Genomic DNA, 23,677 nt, shown 5'->3' on the forward strand with positions numbered 1-23,677 from the left:
AAAAACACTTAGAACTGGGTCCAAAGTTAGTGCCAAATGAATGGTAACTATGTGTGTATATATATATATGCGTGTGTGTGTGTGTGTGTGTGTGTGTGTGTGTATAGGTTAAAGTTATATTAATATGTATAAATATGCATATCTAATTACTGTCTGATCACTTGGCTCTACAAACTGGTAGAGTATAAGAAAAGCAGAAAAAAGGATTTAAAGATAAAAAGAAATTAATGAAATAGGAAAAAGAACTATAATACTGTAGCAATATTTGACAATAAATGCAAGACTTCTTTGAAAGGTTATACAGTTCAAAAAGTGGCAAATCTGGAAAAGATAAACATACATTCCATTAGGTATAAGAAAGAATGTATCATAAGAATGAAGGGGATTTAAAAAGTATAATATGTTGGTATAAGTACAGATACTATATTTACAAAATTTAAAAACTTGGATGTGATGGGTTGATTTCTATGAAAGCAAAAATTACAAACTTCACACAAGCAGAAAGTTTTAATAGGCTAATAACTACGGAAAAAATGGAAAAAGTTGGATTTTTACCACTTCCAAAAATGTATTAAACTGTTCTAGGATACTGATGAAGATGGAAGGGAAAACAGAGATGGCAAAACCTAACCCAATGTAGAAAACTATAAAACAATCTGTTATGAATATGGCTATGAAAATTTTCAGTAGTGCGTTAAAGTAACAGTTTATTCCAAGATTGCATGGATAAATAGGTTAGTATCAGGACATCTATAATTAATTCTTTGTGTCAAAATCTGTAGAGTTATCTTTGTACCTGTCTATTAGATATTTAAAATAGAACCAGCATCCTTTTATAAATAGAAACTTTGGTAAACTAGGCATAAAAGCAGACTTTTTTAACATGATAAAAGAATATAGAATATTCTTAGAATACTCATAGAATATTATGAATATGATTGATACCATTTCAGAAGAGTCGTATTTAATGTTGAAACCTTTCAGGCCTTCCCATACAAGTTAGAAAAAGGATTGAGGCTCCATTGCCTATCACTGTCACCTAACATTGTATAACTGAATGTTATACAATTCAGTTCTTCTTGAAGTGAATGAAAAACAGTGCATTCTCGTGTGTGCCAGGTATTGTACTGGTGTGAGTGAAAACATTCACAAGAGTCCCCACTTTACAGGCATAAGAAAGTTAAGTGCTATGAGGAGTACTTCTGATAGAACAATTACATGTGGTTCTGGGAACACAGCAGCGAAAGCTCAGTCTTGGGTAGTCAGAGAAATTGGTAGAGAAATTGGTATCTTACCTTTTTAATAATTGGTACTTGAAGTGTGTGTAGGAATGCATTAGAGAAGGGGATGGTGAAGGGAGAAAAAAGAGCACATGGGAAGGTTGCAGTGTGGAGAAGTGGCTCTGAGAGGGTCAAGCCTGGAGCTTGGGAAATAAGTTTAGACAGCTTTTGTAGTGATCCATACAAGAAGTGATTATGCCTACATCAGCTCAGTGACAGTGGTAACGGGGAACGGTAGAAGTAACTGAGAGGTGTGTGTGAGATCGAGTCAGTAGGATAACTGATGGTGAGGGAAGAGCAGTCAGCACCTAAGATCTGGTGGCCCCCACTGGGGGTGGGGAGCACTAAGAAAGATGCAAGGTGAGTACAGTTTGGGCATGTGGAATATAAGAATCTGTGAGACAACCAGGTGAAGTTGTGCGGCAGTTTATTGGTTACACAGGTGTAAAGCCCAGAAACGAGATCCCAGCTGGAAATACTAAATGCCAAGGATAGATGAGATTAGCTAGAGTTTGTTCAGTGAGAAAGGGCCTGAAGAGGAGATAAGGGTAGGAAAAAAAGGCAGACACTGTGTTGGTAGATATTACTGAGGACCCATTTCAGGTTGGTGATTTTTAATGTAGAGTGCTGGAAACATCTTCAGTCTAGTGGTTTTCTTCTCCTGTGCCCAGTAGCTTGTGGGGAAGGCAGAAACTTGGATTCTGTGAGTTCCAACTAATGCAGTGGATGAGAAAATTAAAATCATAGATGTACATACTGCAAAGGAAGAAAAGTTATCATAGCCTGTACTATAACTTATTGTTAAGAAACAATTTGTAGTTTGAATTTTGAAGTTTGGAGTGCCTGAGACACTTAGCTAAAAAAGATGTTTTGCCCCTGTTTTGAAATGACCCTCTCAAAATCTTAAAAATAAAAGAAAAAGAAAAAGAACATTAATTGATATTCACAACAGACAACCCTGGCCATCCATCATTCAAGACACCTGCCTTAAGAGAAATGGAGTGAGGATATTTTTGCCCGTGTTTCTTGACAATAATAGTAAACATTTCATGGGCTTTTAGTACAGTGTGTTAGACAACCATATTAGCATTTAACTACCACTTTAATAGCTTGGGAATATGGGTAAGTGATGCAGTTTCTAATTCTGTTTCCTCTGTAGGAGATGTTCATATCTGCCTCATAGGATTCTTCTAAGGGTGAAATGTGAGTGTCAGTAAAGTGCTTAGCAGAGTGTCAGGCTTGCAGTAAGCACTAAAATAAACATACAAACCAAGCCATACCAGTGGGAGCTAAGAGTTGCCATTATTAGCTAATGGTATTAGGAAAATTCAAGAGGATCAGCTAAGAAACCATGAGAATAATTCACTGAAGTTGACAGTTGTAAACAAACAAAAAAAAATCAAAATTAATATCCTTCCTAAATACCAGAAACACCTAAGAAAATGTAATGGGGAAAAAATATACGTTCACTACAGAAATTTTAATTAAAATAAAATATCTTGATAAGCTTAAAAAATACAGATCAGTGTGAAGAAAACTATCAGTGTAGCTGATGACAAGATGACGTAAATGAATGGAGGGCATGCTGTATTCCCATAGTGGAAGTAGAAGACAGTGTTGTAAAAATACCAGTTTTCTTCAAAATAATGTACAGTGTAACGTAACTTCAGTTGAACTGTGGGTTTTTAAACTTTATAATGATTTAAAATAGAAGTGAGAATAATGAAAAATAATAATGCAGGGATATTTGAGCAAAATTAAAATGTTCTATACCCATAATTATTAAAACAATTTGATATGGGTATAAAATATTCCAAATATTGAGCAACATTCAAGTATATATAAAAAAATTTACCTCTGTCATAAAATTGTTTCAAATCAGAGGAGAAACTGATGTGGGGACAATTGACAAAACATATGGAGGAAGAAACTAAAGTTAGATTTATGCCTTATATCTTAGAGAGGTAGAATAAAAAAATTTAATGTTAAAAAGTAACTGAAGAAAATAGAAAATATTTATTTAATTTTGGGATGGGAAAGGATTCCAAACATAACACTAAGGCAGGCAGTATAAACAAGATCTCTAGGTTTGGCCATGTAAGTCATATGTAGCAATAGACAGAATTAAAAGGAAAACAAAAAACTGAAAAAGGTTACATTACATTTGACAGGCAGTTATCTTTTTATTATTTATTTTAATGTCCATTTAGTTTTGAGAGAGAGAGAGAGAGACTGAGGATCTGAAGCAGGCTCTGTGCTGACAGTAGCGAGCCCGATGTGGGGCTTGAACTCCGAACCATGAGACCATGAGCTGAGTTGGACGCTCAACTGATTGAGCCACCCAGGAACCCCAGAAGGGCAGTTATCTTAATAAAAAACTTTTTCAATAAATAAAAAAGACTGTACTCCTGGTTTTAACAATACTGGCATAGCATATGACTCGGATGTTCATAAATGAAGTGACCATGAAACGTTATTTCAATAGTGATAAAAAAAATTGCAAGTTAATTAGACACTTCTTTCATTGGAATGGCAGAGATTAAAAACAGTCATGTTGACAGAATGTGTAGAAATGGGAACTCCCATATGGTTTTGATTTTAGTCTAGACTAGTACTACCTATCTATAGAGAAGCCTTAAAAAAAGTACACATTCTTTGTGTGAAATAATTTGACAGGTTGCAGAGAATGCAAGTGTGTTCACAGTGGCATTGTTTATGATGACAAAAAAAATAAATGGTAATCTTAATGACTGTGATCAGATTTGTTAAATTATGGCATACATGTGTAGATGAATAATACGCACCTATTAAAAGTGGTTCAGGAATGGATGCTTATTGAAGGGTATTCCTGATTTCTTTTGAGAATGGCAGGCTATAGAGTTGTGTGCTTTTTTGTTGTTGTTAAATGTGTGTATTTTTATGTATATATCGTCATATTTATAGGTTTTAACCCATTTGTTAAATATAGCAGTTATTTCTTAGTGGTTTTATGGATGACGAGTTTGTTTTTTTTTTTTTTTTTGTTAATGCTTTATTTTTCTACAGTGGGCGTATGTATATTTTACTTTACAGTAACTTTTCTGGTAACAAAATGTAATATTTAGAAGTTATATCAATAAGTAATCAATATATAATCTAATTACCCACCCTTTCCCCCTCGATGTATACACACCTACATACTCACACTTTGCCTGTCATAAAGTTAGAAGTTAGTGGTAGAGTTGATGAGAATAGTTAATTTGTGACTTTGATCCAGATGTGAGCTTTCTTGGATAATAGTGACTTTGTTAGTGTTGCTGCAGAGGATGCTACCATAATACTAATACAACAGTTTCTCTCCTTGGCTAGATTCTCAGGGTGTGTATGGTTGCATTTAAATTTTTGGATGTCAAGTTAAAACCTGTCCTTTAGGTTTTTCTCTCTAAACACATCCATAGGATAGGCCTTTGCACATGTTAAGCCCTAGAAATTCAAGGAGAGCAAGTTGTTTTTATCCTTTTTAAATGAATTAATATCAGTATTTGCAGGGATCAGAGTTAGACAGAGTGGTGGTTCACTAAGTAGTAACCCAAGTCTGAGCTTCCAGAGAGATGGTTAGGGATGATATAACTGATTTTCTCTTAGATTATTGTCCTCAAGCTAAATTTATGGCCAAATTGAGACTGTGTTTTGTGAAGCCTTTTTTTTTCCCCCTTGGCAAAGCAAGCTGTGGAGGATTCAAACGTAGTATTCTCATTGCTGAGATTGTCCATATGTGGAGATTTTCAAATATTTCCGAAATATCTTTCTCTTCTAGGAGTTATGGTTTTCCAGTTGTCCCTGAACCTGCTGGATGCACACCAGAATTACCTGGGGAGATTATTAAAAATACAGATTCTTGGGCCCCACCCCCGGAGACTGTGAATCAGTAAGTAGATCTGGGGTAGGGCCTGGGAATTTGTATTTTTAAACAACTAACTTCAGGTGATTCTGATGCCACCAGACTAGTGTTTGGGAATCACTGGTTTAACAAAAGTAAATATGTTGATTTGGTATGGCATTTTTATTTTAGGTGAAAAAATGAACTAAACAGGTGAAATAGAATAATCTTACAACATAAGAACATTTTAAATAATTAGCCTCTTTTACCTCCTTTTAAAGTCGCTCCCCAAGTAGGGAGAAAAAGAGAGCTCGTTGGGAGGAAGAAAAAGACAGATGGAGTGACAGCCAGAGCTCTGGCAAAGAGAAGAATTATACCTCAATGAAGGAAAAAGAGCCAGAGGAGACACTGCCTGACAAAAATGAGGAGGAGGAAGAAGAACTTCTTAAGCCGGTGTGGATTCGATGCACCCACTCAGAAAACTACTACTCGAGTGACCCCATGGATCAGGTGGTAGGTCTGAGAAGCGATGACCAGGGTTTCTGAACTTTGGCACCTTCAGCATTGGGAGTTGGGTAATTCTTTGTGGTGGGTGCCGTCCTGTACATTGTAAGATGTTGAGCAGCCTGTCTGAGTTCTGTGCACAGGATACTCCCCAGTTGTGAACCCAAAGCTGTCTTCAGACATTGCCAAATGCCCTCCACCCCTCTCCCCAGTGGAGAATCACTGCTGTAGACCAAAGCTGTCTTCCACAGCCAAAGGCAAGAGTGCGGTAGATTAAAGTATCTCTTCGTTCTGCATTTTTATAACACTGTTAGTCTTGATAATGGTGGTTTTCTAAGTTCTCACACATAACTGCTTTATGCAGTTTGTGGTTGTGTTTGTATGTACATTTCCCCCCCAACATGGGAAATAAGGAAGACTTTGAGTTTGTCTCTTAGAAGTCTGACCTTGACCAGAGATAACCACAGGAAGTTTCCCATGCATATTGGCTGGTTTTGTGGAATGGCAGGGGTTATCACCCTTCATGGGCTCTTGAGAGAGCCTGTGCACAGGCTGCTCAAGGGGAGGTTCCTGGGCTCCGCAGCCCATGTGGAGTCTTTGTTGTGTCAGACTCCATGACTTCCTCTTTCGTATGCTTGTTTCTTTTGCCTTTTTTATCTTTTATCTTCATTTTATTTTTGGTCACTCTCTGTTTAGTCTCTCTCTTTCTCCAGGTAGGTGTTAGGACTCCATCCCATTAATTTAGGCCTATTTGCCACAGGGTAGACACAGAGTGACGCTCATTGATTAGATGGATGAGTGAAGGAATGATCGTCTATAGGTCTGAGATGTAAGTGGTTGGAGATGGTAGATTTTGTGTATGGGGTTAGATAAAAGAACATTCTGTTTGGAATTTTGTGGAAATAGCTTCTACTTGGCTTGGGCTCTTATCTGTAGAGAACGTAAAAGTAGACTCTCTTGTCTTTGGGAAAAAGAATTTGAGAAATCTCATGATGCTGTGATATTTTACTTGATAAATTAGAGCAGGGTTTTAAGTCATGGTTCATGTGATACAGGAAAGGGAAAGCTCATGCTGAGCATTTTATGGTGCAACTTTACTCGTGCTTCTCATATCTTACTTAATTCTGAAAACAGTCCTGGAAAGAAGGTATCTGTTGGTTAAGCATGTTTGTAAATTACAATACTTGACGAATTGTGACTTAAACTGTGAGCCAGGTTTGTTTTTCTCAACAAGTTGTCTGGAAGGAAGTGGTGGCTGGTGTACATTTAGTGGCTCAGTGATGGCAGAGCTGGCTCTAGTTTGCTATCTGCTGCTTTTGGAGCATCCACTGTGAGTTGCAGGGTGACTGCAGGTGTCATGTTCTTACACACGTCTGTCCAGACACAGGATGCAAGGGCAGTGCTGTGTGGGGCCCAGCGTACCCATGGATCTTTCCTTCTATTCCTTCCCCAGAACTGTATCATATGTCTTTCCCAGGGCTTCATTTTCCATTGCTGCCATAACAAATTTCCACAGACTTTATAGCTTACCACAGCACACACTTATTATCTCACAGCTCTGTAAGTCAGAAGTCAAACTTAGGTGTTGCTGGCTGAATCAAACAAGGCTGTGCTCCTGTCTGGAGAGAATCTGTTTTCTTGGCTCATTCAGGTTATAGGCAGAGTTCAGTTCCTTGTGGCTATAGGATGGTCCTTGCGTCCTTATTGGCTGGCTGATGAAGGCTGTTTTCACCATCCTGAGGTCATGTGCATCCCTTGGCTCATAGGTCCCTTCCTTCATCTTCAAAACCAGTAGTGCAGGTCGCGTGTCTCTTGTGCTTTGAGGATCTCCAGCTTCTTCTTCCCTTGCACCTCTGATTCCATTTCGAAAGGTTCTCTGCTTTTAAGGGCTCATATTAGATTGGGCCCACCCAGAGAATCCAGGATAATATCTTCTTCTCAAAGTCTGTAACCTTAATCACTATCTGCGAAGTTTTTTCTGCCACATAAGGTAACATACTCAGTTCCTGGGTGTTAGGGCAGGGACATCTTTGAGGGTCAGAGGGGGACTCTAAACCCACTTTTCCTAAGACCAGGAATTCTCTACCCCAAATCTGAAGGGAATCATGGTTCTTTTAGCAAAGAAGAAAAGGAGAATGGCTGCCATGGATATTATTCTTAAAACAAAATAAAATAGCAAAGGTTCAAAGAGTTTACACAGGCAGTTTTTTTTTCCTTATACATTTTATGAGTATATTAAAATTGGTGTAGAAGGAAGGCTAATAAACTAAGCCCAACATTTGCCTTTGTGTTTTGTCATCTGGTGCAGAGAGGTGGCACGAATGTCAGCTGTCCTCGCATTGCCAGTGTCAGTAATGAGCTGAGGCTTTGAAAAGCAATTATCCTCTTTTGGGATAACTGCAGATTTTATGATTTGCTTTAATTTGCTTTTTCTGTCTGATAGGTCTGGTCTTTACATTTTGGAAATTACTAAGTTGAAGAATATGGACATTTAAAGTGATTTCATCCTGGGAAGAGAGAGTGGGGGAAAGTGGAGAGTTTTCTCTAGGAATGCATTGTAGAATCCTGTGTTTGTGGAGTGTGGGTGTGTTGGTGTATGGGTGTGCGCACGTGAGTGTGCATGTATGTGTGTGTGTGTGTGTGTCTGTGTTCCTGTGTTTTATAGGGTGTATTTGTGGGGGAGGGGATCTATGTTTCTTCTTGAAAAAAATTTTTTATTTGAGTATAATTGACAATGTTACATTAGTTTCAGGTGTGCTACATAGTGATTCAACATCTTTGTTATGCTGTGCTCACAAGTGTAGCTACCATCTGTCACCATGCAATGCCAGTGTCACCATCGCAATGTCATTGACTGTATTCCCTATGCTGTGCCTTTTACTCCTGTGACTTCTTCATTCCATAAGGATATTTATGTTTGATCATTGGGTTGATGTGGAAGATAGACTATCAGTGATTTTCAGTAGTGGGGAAATGTATGTTCCCTAGCAGAGTGTCAGATATCATGAATTCTTGGGTGGCGGGGGTCATGATTTATTTTTTCATATCAAAAGGCATAGGTGAACAGTTTTTATATTTCTTCTGAATGTTGGCAAGTACATTTTCCTGAAGATTGTGTTAGCCATAAATGTTGTGTGTGATTCAGAACACCCATGCCAGCATTGGCCATTTTGTTTTTAAATGTTTGTTAAATTGAAGGAAATGGCATCTTGCTGTTACAAATCCTTGATTATTTGTGAGGTTGTATGTATCTTTGGTATGGCTATTACTAATGTAGTTCCTAATATTGATTCTTTATTTTTCAAAGGGAGATTCTACTGTGGTTGGAACAAGTAGGCTCCGTGACTTATACGACAAATTTGAGGAAGAACTGGGGAGTAGGCAAGAAAAGGCCAAAGCTGCTAGACCTCCGTGGGAGCCTCCTAAGACGAAGCTAGATGAAGATTTGGGTGAGTTAGAAGTTACGAGACCAAGGCCCTGTGCTCCTGTTACTGCTTAAACCTTGGCTTTGGGGATATGTTCTTGAGAGTCGTATATTGAAGTTTCCTCTTTTTCATTTATTTTCCTTAACTATAGTAGCATATAGCATATATATAGTATATAACTATAGTATATATAAAAGTAGAACTTTCTCTGTTTTGATCTTATTTTTCCTTAGTTGCATTCAGAATACATAAGCAATCTCATTTGTAAGGCATGCTAACAATTGTGTCCCTTGTAGAACTGTCCAGTCTTAGAATCAGCACCATAGTCCAGCCTCTCCACCAGAAGCAGGAGTCTATTCCCTGTCACCTGTGCCTCTAATGGGCAGGCATTCCCTTGTGGCTCTCTCCACTGCCAGGGAGCTCCTGCTTTGATGAGGAAATGCCAGCTGTAGGCCAGTTCTGATTGAAGGTTTCTCTCAACTCATATGGATAGTTTCCATAACTTTATCATGTGGTGATCTATTTTTTTTTCATGTGTATTATGAGGTTCCAAGTAGATGCTGAGATCTTTGAGGATAGAAACTGCTTTTCACCACTTTGCAGCCTTAGCCCCTAACAGAAAGCCATTCATAGATCAGGCACTCCCTGTGCCTTTTCCCTGTCTTCTGGCTCTCATCTGCCACCTTCATTTTCCCAGCTGAGGGGCAGTGTCCATGGTGGGTAAAAGCACCGACTGAACCTCAGTTCAGACTCCTGCTCAGCCACTTGCTATATGACCTTGGGCAAGTGGTTTCATTCTCTCCATGCCTTACTTTTCTCATCTATAAAAGGAGGATGAACAGCGTCTATCTCATGCAGTACTCAAGAATCCAACCATGTCGGGGTTGGGTTTTATTACTGTGATGTACTGTTAATCTCTTGTAGGAGTAATGTAAGTTCTGGGTCTGTTTTTTCATAAATATATATATTTTTAAGTTTATTTACTTATTTTGAGAGAGAGAGAACATGAGCAGGGGAGGCGCAGAGAGAGGAAGAGAGTGAGAATCCCAAGCAGGCTCCGCACTGTCAGCTCAGAGCCCAGTGCGGGGCTCAAACTCACAAACTGTGAGATCATGACCTGAGCTGATATCAGAGTCACCGACTAAGCCACTCAGGCACCCCTAGGTCTGTTTTTTTAATTATGGTAAAATACACAGAACAGTAAATGTACCATTTAGCCATTTTGTAAGTATACAGTTCAGTAGTATTGAGACTATTTACATTGTGTGCTGTCTCCAGAACTCATTTTGCTCAGCTGAAACTCTGTATCCATTAACTCCTCAGTCCCTCCTTCCACCTAGCCTCTGGCAACTACCATGCTACTTTCTATTTCTATGAATACGACTACTCTAGGTACCTCATAGAAGTAGACTCACGTAGTATGTGTCTTTTTGTGACTGGCTTATATCACTTATCATAATCCTTAGTCTGTTTTTATCCAGTCACTTTCAAGGACTAAAATCTTTTATTGCTACTATGGGGAGGAGAAAATAATTTAAAATCTTCAGTCTGGTACTCAGAACCTTCAGTCTGGCGTTTGTGACACTTAAACCCCTTACCTCCTGGTATTTTTCTGTGGGGCCTTTGTCCAGTGCTTGTGCTCCTCCCTCCATGCTTTTGCCTGAGTGCCCCCTTTGCATTCTTTTCCTCTTACCCGCTCATCAGCCAAACTCCACCCCATCCGTGTGCCTGGGTCATGTGCACCTCTTGCAGGAAATCTCAGTGACCTGAGTCAGGGTAGACTCGCCCTTTTCTGAATTACTACATCTATCTATCTATCTATCTATCTATCTATCTATTTTTTATTATTATTATTATTATTATTATTATTTTACTACTACACCTTTTTAAATGTGAGACTCCATACCGCTGCTGTGGTTTGCATTTTCCCTGGCATTGTTCATTAGGTCTTTCTCTAAAACTCTTGTTTTCATTGCTTTCTTAACTAGATTGTGACTTAGCAGTATGGGCTGCATTATTTTCCTGGTATTGCCTAGCAGAGTGCTTGGTGTGGAATAGGCTCCCAAATGTTTACTGAAAGAAAAAACAATTGTAAATTTCTTCATCTTCTCTGTTTTCCCTTGCCCTCTATTAGAGAGTTCCAGTGAATCCGAATGTGAGTCTGATGAGGACAGCACCTGTTCTAGCAGCTCAGACTCTGAAGTTTTTGATGTCATTGCGGAAATAAAACGTAAAAAAGCCCACCCTGACCGACTTCACGATGAACTTTGGTACAATGACCCAGGCCAGGTGCGCATGTTTTTATGCCGTGTTCTTGCTACAAAGGTTGCAAACCCACACATCACATTTATGACTCCGGGCTCAGAAGATGCATGTTGGCTAGTATGAAAACTGAATTTTACTCTCAGGGTTGTGTGTCATCCCTCAGAGCTTATTCCTCTTCAGCTTCAGAGTTCGGCACCAAAGCATAAGTACCAGAGCAACTGTCTCTTGAATCATGTTTGACGATGTTTGTAAATTCCATGTTAGGGAGCAGGATAATGGTGCTGCCTCATTAAAGTTGCAGTAAACGGAAAGAGACAAATGGTAGGCTGAGGGAGAGAGCACTTGTAGGTCTTTTTAAAAGCAATTCATCTGGAAGGTATCTTGCAGCAATATAGTAAACAATAAGTCCTGTAAGACTTCATATTTCTTAGCTGGTAATAGTCATAATTACTTATAAGTTCTTTTCCTATTAAGCATTTTTGAGCTAACGATGTCATGGCTGGACATAATCATTTTTATTTTTACTTACTGTTTTATTATGAAGTAATACTTAATACCAAATAGTATCTTTATAAAAGATTTATTTTACAAATATACAACACCTGCAAAAATAGTGTCTTTAATGCACATGAAGTTATTAAGCTTAATAAAACATACACCTATAAAAAGATACTTTATATTAATTTGAATGCTTTTCTGGTTCTTATTAGATGACTGCTATCTAAGTGGTTTGTTGGATTTTTTTTATACAATTAATATAGTTGGATTGGAGTACCTGAACAGAAATGTATTTTGTGGTGCTTTTTGCTCTCTTGGAATTGAGCAGAAATGTTTAAAAATTGCAAATGTGTTTTGAAACTTACTTTGATTTATTACCATGTATATGATCTCTGTGAATAGCTTTACTGAGTTATAATTCACATACCATCCAGTTTACACACTTAAAGTATACAATTCATTTTTTGTGTTTCTGTTCACAAGACTTAACAGTCATCATCACAATTTAATTCTAGAACATTTTTGTTTCCCTGGAAAGAAATCCTGTGTCCATTAGTTGTCCCTCCCCTTTCCTCGTGTGTGGTCTTTTTAATGCACATAGTTCTATCAGGAAGCCTATCCCTCAGTTTATATCCATTCTTATTTTTATTAGAGATTACAGAGGCTTCCAATATAGATAGTCTCACTCTTCTGTTTACTGTTTAGTTTCGTGTCCTCTGTACAGTTGAACCTTGTAAAGTGCTGATTTGCACTGGGGCCAAGACTCTGGTAAAAGGCAGGAATTAGGATGTCTGTCTACATCCTTGCAAATCAGTGAGGATGAAGTGATTTTTCTACTGACCAGCATTAGGAGTGTGTTGTGATTTTTGAGGGAATCCCATCACATCACTGTTTGCCAGCTGTTACTTTGAATAATAACTTTTTTTAATGTTTATTTTTGAGAGAGAGAGAGAGAGAGAGCATGAGCTGGGGAAGGGCAGAGAGGGAGACACAGAATCTGAAGCAGCCTCCAGGCTCTGAGCTGTCAGCACAGAGCCCGACGTGGACTCAAACCTACAGACCATGAGATCACGACCTGAGCCAAAGTTAGAGGGTTAACTGAGCCACTGAGGTGCCCCTGAATAATAATGTGATGATTTTTTTTTTTTTTTTTTTTTACATAGCAATGTTATTCCTCTGCTGTGCTACCTGAAGCTTTAGATTTCACAAAAGGATAAAGAAAGTTACAGTTTTTCATTTTAATACTTCTTTTCAAAGTTTTATTGAGACATTTTCCTTGGATGTGAGTTATAAATCCCTAGAACTTTAAAGAAACGTGTGTTATGTGTGTGTTGTGTACATACATATGTATATATATACATATATATATAACATATACATATTAACACATACATATTTTATAATTAATACCGAGAAAGTGAGAGATGGATTCTCCCTTCTCCAAACTGATGCTCTCTGGTCTCTCTTTTGATTCACTGTTACCATCTGTATTGAATAAACTCACGAAACTGGCTTTTAAAGCCCTTGATGATTTTGACCTCAGTTCTGCTTCTGTAGTCTTCTTGCTGACGTAAATGATCTATTCTGTTTAGATGGGTCTCATGTCCCTGGAGCATAACATAGGATTTCTTCCTTCCCTTTTTTTCTCATGCTGGTGCCTTGTGTAGAATAGCCATCTTCTTCTCCTGTCCTGTTCTGCCTTTCACATTTTGTTTCTGAAGCCAGTGGTATCTCCACCTGGACTTTTTTTCCTTTTTCTTTAAATTACTAAGTATATCATATGTATGTTATCTCTCCTGTATAGAATAAATATTCCTTGAATACCTGAGTTATTTGTCACCCTCCTTCCCCCCACAATGCTTAGCAACCATCTTTTTGCCCAAGAGGCGCTCAGGAATTATTCACTCATCTTATCATGTGGGTGCAGTTCATGGCAGTAAAACGAATTCAGGTGAAAAAACAGATGTTGACTCACCTGATTAGCACTGAGCTACTGCTACTCTGCTTCTAGTGGCATTTTTTCCCCCTCTGCTTTAGATACGTTTAGGTTTCTCTTTTGGAAACATTAAATCTGGAGGTCACCTTCAAAGCATTCTGTGTGTTCCTTCAGGGTATAAAATATGCTTTTCTTTTGTGAAAGAGTCCTTTTTCCTGAAATAAGAAATAGGAGAAACACACTGAAAAGTGGTAAGAGAAGATGGGGGCAAACAGTGCAGTGACATTGATATTTTCTGCTTGGTTGCACAAATAACTTGGGAATCCAGCGGTGTCATACAGTTTCCCTTTATCAGACAATATAGACAGTTTGCAGCTTTATTGGTTTTGGAACATCCGTTTAATCTTCTAACTGTGACAGCCTCTTCAGAACTTCCGTACTCATGACATTAAAACCCACACAGTTTCTGAGGCATCATTGTGCATGGTGTGGATTTTCCCCCCAATAAAAAAGAATTACATTCTGTTTCTGACAGATGAATGATGGGCCACTCTGCAAATGCAGCGCCAAAGCGAGACGCACAGGAATTAGGCACAGCATTTATCCTGGAGAAGAGGTAACCGATTTGGGTTATTATATTTGTAAGTGCTGAGAAGCCAGAAGTAGACAGATGCTGTTGCTGTTCTTTTCCCATAAATGAAATAATACCATCAAAATAGTCTTTTTATCTTCCCCTAATAGTCTCTGTTACTGATAATTGGAGAAGAAAAGTACTTGGGTTTTGGGGTGGGAGTAGGGAATATTATCAAGGAAACTTAAAAACGTTTGGAAGTTTCATTATTTGAAATAGGCAGGGTGTATTTGAGGGGTTTTTGTTGTTATTCATATCTTAAAACTGTGCATACAGTGAAATTTTTCATGTTTTCTTATAAATGGTTATGAGTTACCTTGGAAAAATGATCTTACTAAGGCACGTGTTCTCTTACCTTTGGGGTATGTAAGGGTCTGCTGTTGTCTCCGTTAGTCTTTGTTAGTCTGTTGTCCTCACTGACTGAGTGGTGTGTGAACTGTTTTACCCTGTGCCCCATCCCCTGGTTCATCAAGGACACTCCAGATATGTCGAACCGAAGGAGGTGAATACTTTATATCATAGAGTTACATGTAGATGCTCCCTTTCAATGATTTTCCATCATTTCCCTCCGCCATCTTTTATTTTATGTTACTCTTATTAATCCCAGATTGTCACTTAATGATTCAGCACATTATATTTAAAAATAGTATGTGTAAATCCTTAATTACTATTTAAAACTTGTTTGGGGCTATAATAATAATTAGAATCAAGACTATGAGACAATGATGGATATTTTTAACCACTTCCTTGCTTTTACCTCATTTGTCTTTGAGTACCAGCAAGTGTAGCTAGGAACTGAGGGACAGGATCTGCACCTCGTGAGTGTCCACACCTGTGCTTCAGACGCGGCTCTCTGAAAGCGGGTGCTGCAGTAGAGTTTGCGATGTGAGATGTTTCATGGGGTTTAGACAAGAAGAGAGTGGAGGCAGGATTGAGCAAAGGGAGAAGTTCACCAGTGATGGACACGTGTCTTAAAGCCAGAATTACTGGAATTGTCTTACACCAGGCTGGCATACCCTTCACACCCTCACTGCCCTCTGTCCCTAAAGCAGGCTGCCCCAGGAAGGGCATGATCTTGGGGGAGGGGGCTCTGTAGCAGAGGCAGACCCTGAAAGAGCTGGTAGCTACAGGCTGTCTGCTGTCCTCACAGCTGGGCAGCAGGCCCTTCCTTGAAGGAAGATCCAGGTGGCTGGCTGTGCTGACTGAAGACCTGTGGGAAGACAGGCCCATACTCAGTACATGTTTATTCCTGTGAGAGCAAACTCCTGGCCCTTTCAAGATGGATGGGGCCTATGTCGTCAAGTGCATACTAAGTGGCAGGTTGGTCTCCTCAAGGAATGGTGCCATTTGAGGGGCCCATCATTGGTCATTGTAGATGGCCTGTTGGATGTTGGGCGTTGGCAGTCAGCTTAGCCAGCTTAGCCTTGATAAGTCAGGTCCATGCTGTTGGGCTCATGTGCTACTGTGGCCACTTCATTCATGTGCCCATACTGTCAACTCTGGGTAGCTGACAACTGAGGCTGGCTGACTCCATCTGACCGAGTCATATGTCAGTCAGGTGGTTTAGTACCTCTTCTGTGGGGTGTGCTGTCTGATGTACACTTGGCATCACTCACTCCCACTTGTTCACTCACAGGTCTACCCAAGACCTTTCTTTTTTTGATTAAAACAATTTTTTAAGTAATCTCTATACCCAGCGTGGGGCTCAACCTCAAAACCCTGAGATCAAGAGTCACATGCTGCACCGATTTAGCCAGCCAGGCACCTCTACCCCAAGACCTTCTTATCCCTCATCTTCCAATCTTTTTCCTTCTAGGCCTCTGACCAGCTGGCATGGCCACTTGCTTCTGCCATGAGTCCATCTATATTCTAACCTCAGGCTACTTTTCCCCCACAAAGTGGATGACCAGGTACATTGCCTGAAACTCTGCTCACTGGGAAGACTTCCCCTCATCGCTGTCTTTCATATTCCTCCCTGAACGAGGCTGCGGCACAGTCCGTCTTTGGCTTGCTCCGCCATCCCTGACAGACTCATCTGCAAACCAAGCTTGGGCTTTTCCCTCTGCTTTCATCCTTCTGTCCTCAGCCATCGGCTGAGGGAGGGGCGCTCGTGCAGCAGTGGTGGGCCACCTGCTTGCGCAGCTTGTTTGTGCCTGCTGCTCCTGTGTGTGCCTGATTCTGGACGTACGGCCTCTGTCTTGGGATGGAATGTTGCTGGTCCCTTCCAAACTTCTGCCTGGGTGAGACTGACAGAACCCAGCTTCTGATGGGCACTTCAGCCACATGTCTGTTTCTGTCCCTTGGCCGTGCCTTCCATATCCACCAGGGCCCACTAGCACACTGGGGGTTGTTTTTCAAAGGCATATAATTCTTTACTACAGATGGCATGGCTTTGCCCCAGAACCCCACATACCAGCATTATGATTCTCCCAGTATGGCCGCAGACTCCCCTCAGCATCCTTTCCTGCCAACAATGTAGGATTTGCTGAGTATTGTGGCCCCTGCATCAGGGCTGCTCTCACTACAGCTTGGAACTGCCAAAGCCTTTGTCGCTGGAGCCACGCTCAAAGCTGGCTGCTTTTTGTGCCACTCTGTGAGTGGGCTGGAGCAATATCCCTGGGTGGGGGTATACTGCCCCCTGAGCCCAGAGAGGCCCGCCTGGTATTGTGCTTTCTTCTTCATTGAAGGAGGTGGACAATGCAATCATTTGTCTTTTACTTTGGACTGATATCTTGGTATTGAGATCATTGGCTCTTAAAAATGGTGTGGCTGTGGTAGACCCTGGAGTCTTGGTGGGGTTTATCTCTCCCCCTCCAGAGCACGCATGCTTTGCCAGGGCTTTTAGATGATAAACATGATGTCATAGATGTAGTGGAACATTACAATGTTCTGCAGTATGTCCAGAAGGTCGAGAGTTCCTTGGACTGTTGTGACAGTGAGTGGGAGAGTTAATACAGCCTGGCAGCAAAACTGTAAATGTTGTCTTTTCTGTGTGAATGAACATAGAATGCGAACCATTTCTTATCTTCATTCCGATTGGGATGGAAAAGAATACATTCAGCACATCAGTTCCTATACACTTTGTACCTGGGCTCATATTAATCAGCTCTATGCCGTAGCACCTGGCGCAGCTGGTACAGTCCGAGGTACTACGTGGTTGAGCTTGTGGTGGTCTGTAGTCATCCTCCAGGATCCATTTGTTAAAGCTATGATGAAGATTGTCACTCCTGAGTCTTTGGATCCTTAAGGATGGCACTAATCTACACCATCCCCCCAGAGTGATACTATTTTTGATACCTGTGTTGGGAATGGCGGTAACTTCGGTGGTTTCTGCTTGACCTTTCCCATTATGATGGCTCTTACTCCTCTTCTAGAGCAAGGACCCAGTGTGGAGTGGTGCCATCTGCCAGTTTTGTCAAAGACAATGAAACATTCAGGGACAAGGGGAAACACTCACTGGGCAGATCTGTGTAGTCAGTGGACCTACTGTAAGCCAGACCTTGACCAAGATTCCATTTGTTACCTTAGCTTTATATCACCCACTCTAATGTGTACTAGGGTGATCTATCTAGTCTCCTCCAAGTATCAGTGTTGATTCAGATGCTGTGTCCAACACTCCTTGAACACTCTGGGTTCCCCTTTCCCCAACGTACAGTTATTTGGGCAAATGACTGTATACCCTTTGGTGGAAGGACAGGGTTGTCCTGTCCTGTCCAGGTCTAGTAGGGCCCCCTTCCTCCTGTAGGCCTGGAACTGGGTAAGGGATCATGACTTTCTATCGGGGCAGCCTACCTTCAGCCTCTTGGTTATCCTTTCTTGATTCTTCTGGTGGTACAAACTAAGTATTATTTTTGCTAGCTACCCATTCATTTTACCTAAGGACACCATGTTCTGTTAACTACTTCCGTGACTCTCTGTGAGCCAGACCCCTTTGGTTGCTACTTTGATTTTGCTGGTTATAATGAGACCTGGTTTCTAACAATTAGTCCCATCATCTTGCCTCCCTTGTTTCAGAGTCTTGTCATCCACATTGCTATCAGCAAGCTCTGCTCTGTGACCACCTCTCTTACAGTCAGCCCTGGCCTGCAGAGAAGGCCACCACTGATCTTCCTAGTGAGGCTGGTGCCCCTTCACCAACACATTCCTTTTGGCCTTTGGCATGTGCTCTGGGCCTTCCCACGGAATATGAGAATCTGGTGTATTTTTCAGTTACAGATTATATATCTATTCCAATGTGCCCACTTCCTTGAGTCTTTGAACTACTTCCTTCTCTGTTACAGCAATTTTGGCATTTTAACTTCACTCATCGTGGGCCATTGCTTTTTCATGCTTTTAGGAGACATCCTAGTAGGCAGTTCCTGACATCTGGTGTCCTTGAATCCTGAATGTTCCCAAGTCAATTAACTCTTTCCTAACTACTGTTTTGTTCTGGCCCTGTTGGTCAACCACTCTCATCTGGTCCCGTGCAGACTCTTGCTGCTGGCACATGCTGACTAGTTCTTGCAGTTCCTTTGGGATATAACCTCTCCTCTCAGCACCTCCCCAGCTGGGTTATGCTGTGACCTAATTATAGGTCTGTTGGCCGGGAGGGGAGACTGATGGGTGCTGGGACAGGGGGAGGTAGTGTTGCCTTACAGGGACATTGCCTTTAGACACAGGTGAGTGCTTGCTCTTAGTAGACAGGGATGGTCCACGTCTGAAGAGGCAAAAGGTTTCAGGGAGTCTGAGGAGTTAAACCTGTATGTCCTCATCTCAGGTTTCCAGGTCTCTTCCCTTGGTCAGTACCTTGGTTGGCCGTCAATTTTCTTTAGGGTCCATCCAATTCTGACCCTGCACTTGGTCCTGGTCCTCTTGGACTGATCCCTGCAGGTAACAAGAGCTTCTTTGTGTGCCTCGAACAGTCCGTCTGGCTTCCACTTGCCTTTCCTCCCCATCTCCTGTTACATTTCTGTGGACCGCTGGTTCTCCAAACATCAGCTTTACCTGGGAACCTCTTAGAAATGCAGGTTTGTAGCCTTCTTCATCTGCTGAATCAGAAACCCTGGGGTGGGGAGCAAGCAATCTGAGATTTAGCAAGCTGTCCAGGTGATCTCAAAGCACACTAAAGTTTGAGGGGCTTAGTGCAGCATCAGTGGTGCTTAGCAGTAGCTGTCTATCCCATTATACTTATAGCACGCATTTTCTCATAGTCTTAAGTACCTGGTACACTGCATCTGCTTCCGCTCGTATACTCTCCCAATTCACCATCTTTGAAAGTTTCAGTTGGCCTGCCATCTGGTGCCAGGGACTCCAACTACCACCTTGATGGGGTCCTCATTGCCAGTGGGTGCTAAGTGATTCAGATCCAAAATCCCTTCTTGTCTCTGGTTTTCTTGGTTCATAGCTGGAGCTACACACACTGGATTCTGCAGAAGCAGATGCTAAGATGAAGTTTGGGTGCCCAGTGTTTCTTAGGGATCTTTGCCTGGGAGGGGAAGAGTGTGTAAGCAAGACTGGACAGAGGGATTATTTGGACTATGAGTCAGTCCTAACAGCCCCTGTCAACCTTGTGGTGATCCAAGGAAGGAGAGCAAAAAAAAAGCATCAGTTTATGTTTTCCTTTTCCCATCTTGACCTCCATGCATACCCTATTCTGCCACCTCTCATGTGTTCTTCGTTTCAGGAACCTTCTAATTTTACTCAGCATATTTGATCCTTTTACTGTTTTTTTCCCCCTATCAAAACCTGCTATTACTTTCGAGATTATTTTTCCCTTTTTTTTTTTTTTAGTATATTGGGAGTTTAGCCAAAGGTCAATTATTGTGTTATTTTACAAATAAGAGGAAGATAGAGAAATTGAGATCTAGAAAGTTCTTTATGTTGTCTGAACTCCTGTTATTGCACATGAGGAAATAGGTTGAATACTGGTGACCGGGCAGTCCTTTCTCATCTTGTTAATACTGTTCTTCCTACCAACCTGTGAAGGAACACATTTAAAACCTCTTTTGTCAGACGTGAATCTAGAAAATACAGTCTATTTTTGAATAAAAATAATTTGCTACTTTACTTTTAAACTCACTTTTGGTTCCCCCCTCAGGCCATCAAGCCCTGTCGCCCTATGACCAACAATGCTGGCAGGCTTTTCCACTATCGAATTACAGTCTCCCCTCCTACAAACTTTTTGGTAAGTTCCTAACAAAATCAGATTTCATTCGTTTTAAAACGTAAATAGGTTGAATGTGTGCAAGTAAGTTAAAATGTGAATAGATTCAGTACTGATTCATTTTTTAAATTTTCTTTAAAAAATATTTTATTTTTGATAAAATTGGCCTTTATCATAATGACTTTTATTTTGCTTCCTCTCACTGTACTACTTTCTGTACCTTTTTTTCAGTTATGTTGTCAGTACCACATAGTAGCCACATACATAATAGCCATGACTTTTGGAGCTATTCATTGGAGCTATGGGAATTGGAAGAAGGCACAGAACACTTTTGCATCTCTTAAAAATCCGTGAATAGCTAATATAAGCTAGCAATCAAGAAGGTCTATTGTATTTATGACAATAGTAGTAATACCTAATATTTATCAACTGTGGTACCAGGAACCACTCTAAGTATTTGACATGTGTTAACTTTTTTCTCACAACAAACCAATGAAGTAGAATTATTATCCCCACTTACAGATGGAGCAGTAGTCCACGTTTTACTCTCAGGTTAAGTAACTTGCTCAAGATTATTCAGATAGTAAGGGTTGAGTGAGGATTTAAGACAGTTTGACTGCAGTGTGCATGACTGTTGGCTGTTGCACTTTGCTGTGTTGTCTTTCACAGTGCATAATTTATTAATTCTGGTTACTTGTATCCAGAGATTTCAATTTCAGAATTAGATTGTTAGTGATTATATATTTTAACATTATCGAGAGATAATTCATATACCATAAATTCACCCATTTAAAGTGTATACTTCAGTTGTAATTCTTTTCACAGAATTGTGAAACCATCACCAGAATCTAATTTCAGAACATTGTCATCATCCTGAAAAGAAACCCTGTACTTAATGTAGTCAGTTCTTTTGTATCCCTCAGCCTTCAACAACTATTAAGAGACTTTCTGCCTCTTATCATTAGCCTGTTCTAGATATTTCATGTGAATGGGATCATAGAAAATGTGATTTAGCTTCTTTCACTCAGCATGTTTTTAAGATTCACCCATGTTGTAACATAAAACTCCATTCTTTTTTATGGCCAGATAATATTCCCTTATATGGATATACTACATTTACCTGTTTACGAGTTGACGAACATTTGGCTAGTCTCCACTTTGGGGCTCTTACGAATAATGCTGCTGTAAATTTGTAGACGTTTCTCTGTGGGTGTATGTTTTCTTTTCTCTTGGGTATAAACCTAGGACTAGAGTTGCTGGATCACGTTGTAAGTATGTTTAAGGAACTACCAAGCTGTTTTCCAAAGTGGCTATACCTTATTATCTTGTCAGAAGTTCTTTCTATTATATTTAATTTAGACCAGCTTTATTTAGAGATATCCGAATAGAAAGTTAACAGTAATATTATGTTACTAATGTACAAAACAACTGATGTACATGTGGATATTCTTTAGTGTGTTCTTTCCGTTCTTCACGTATATATAATGTTTAAAAGAATAATGTTCAATACCTGTGTTAAAAACTGTCTTTTAAGTTACCAGTCTTGATAATTAGTTCCATAGTTAGCATCTAGGATTAAAAATGGTGGGTTATAAGAATAGCATAAGGAAGAGAATCTCATACACTTAGATTAACAATTGTATGTTTTAATCACAGATTGAATTTTCAGATAATTAATGTTTTTGACATTATGTGGGAATTGATTTGTAACTGTGTGTGGTGGGTAGCTTCTCTTTGGAGGGCCTGGGAATGGCGTGCTGAGGGGTTGTGCCTGTGGCACCCTGACGTCTTTCGGAGACTTTCAGGTGGTTGCTAGTCTTGACTATCGTGATCCTGAGTTTTTTTTCCAGTTTGAGCTTTGAGTTGACTGTGCTATTATCTTGTTCTTGTTAGGACTTTTGTTAGGTCAGAAATATAGTTCAGTAAGAATAGATCTGGTAGTATTGTGGGATTAAATACAACAAGTTCCTAGAAAATGAAGCCATATAGCCTTTTTCTCCTTTATGATACCCATAATAAACATTTTGATAGTCTCAGTATGTAAATATTATTGAAGCTAGAGAATTCCACCAACCAAGAGAATTCCACCTAAAATTAATCTTTTGTATAAAGTTGTCCCTGGAGTTTGGAAAAATGTCAGTGGAGTCCATTGTTGATAGCCTTGTATTCTTATGGATTACTGCACATGCAAATTATATTACTTAATTCATGCTTTGCGTTTCTGTTTGCTTTCAGACTGACAGACCAACTGTTATAGAATATGATGATCATGAGTATATCTTTGAAGGATTTTCTATGTTTGCACATGCCCCCCTGACCAATGTAAGTATGTGCTAATTGACTGGCTTTCTCCTTTCCTGTACCCTCTTCTTTCTTTTCATTCTTTCCCTCTAAAAGTCAAAATAAATTTTTTTCTTCTGGCTTCTAAGTAACATTTACTTTGTGTTCCTCTGCATGAGCTGCAGGAAGTCTGCAGCGGTTTGTGTCAGGTGGGGGTGTGACATCTGTGCTAATGAGTCACAGGTTTGGTCCACGTTAAATGGTGTAAGTAAACATGTGTCAGAATAACATTTTGAGAGTGTGAAAGATTGAAAAAGAAGGATAAACTGTGGATTAATGTGTTGAAGCTATTTTGAGTTGGGTGTCCTTCAGAAGAAGGTTGGAAAGTTTTAAGGAGCGGCTATTTAGTCTTGGAGCTATAGAAAAAGAAATAGCGCTGTGTACAGGACATCTGGGCCCTGAATTAATTTCATACAAGTTTCTGCTTTCAAATCCCAGGACTATGTCTTCTTTAAGAGATTTGGTCTGACATACAGATCTGTGATATCTTTATATAGGCATTAAAGCTGCTTTGTTGGTAATTGGTTCACATGGGAAGTTCTGTATCTATGAGTCAAAATCTTTCTCTTTCAAAGCTAACAGTCTTGGTAATTGTCTTCTTCCGTATTCTAGTTGGACATAGAGTACAATTTGCTGGCAGCTCGAAAAGGCAGTACAGCAGTATACTTTACCCAGTCTAGATGCTGTTGTAGAACTTACTAAATTATAGCCGTGATGTGCCTGCATTAAAATACAATGTTCTTTAAATCCTTTCTGAATTGGTTATAAGAAATTACGTTTGCAGTTTAAAAAGTTAT

General features: G+C 40.0%; 1 protein-coding gene and 1 long non-coding RNA gene across 11 annotated transcripts in view; one reads left to right on the forward strand and one right to left on the reverse strand.

Moving 5' to 3' along the window:
* Nucleotides 1–23,677, forward strand: part of DROSHA (drosha ribonuclease III) — a 201,774-nt gene that overhangs the window by 9,426 nt on the left and 168,671 nt on the right. For 8 of the 10 annotated variants that reach the window (XM_053201821.1, XM_015077686.3, XM_053201826.1 and 5 more), the window contains 7 exons: nt 5,077–5,187; nt 5,421–5,652; nt 8,951–9,092; nt 11,203–11,357; nt 14,303–14,383; nt 20,475–20,561; nt 22,776–22,862. In XM_053201821.1, the coding sequence (XP_053057796.1) occupies nt 5,077–5,187; nt 5,421–5,652; nt 8,951–9,092; nt 11,203–11,357; nt 14,303–14,383; nt 20,475–20,561; nt 22,776–22,862 (895 nt within the window). The remainder of the gene's footprint in view (nt 1–5,076; nt 5,188–5,420; nt 5,653–8,950; nt 9,093–11,202; nt 11,358–14,302; nt 14,384–20,474; nt 20,562–22,775; nt 22,863–23,677) is intronic. The other 2 variants (XM_053201840.1, XM_053201844.1) reach the window with 1 other exon arrangement.
* On the reverse strand, nt 1,513–17,674 carry LOC128311479 (uncharacterized). The gene is made up of 3 exons (XR_008289923.1): nt 16,812–17,674; nt 13,807–13,982; nt 1,513–1,994 (listed from the first exon to the last, which is right to left on the reverse strand). It is a non-coding gene; the product is annotated as an uncharacterized LOC128311479 (long non-coding RNA).

The sequence above is a fragment of the Acinonyx jubatus genome, chromosome A1, assembly GCF_027475565.1.
Source record: "Acinonyx jubatus isolate Ajub_Pintada_27869175 chromosome A1, VMU_Ajub_asm_v1.0, whole genome shotgun sequence".
In the NCBI taxonomy this organism is placed as follows: Eukaryota; Metazoa; Chordata; class Mammalia; order Carnivora; family Felidae; genus Acinonyx; species Acinonyx jubatus.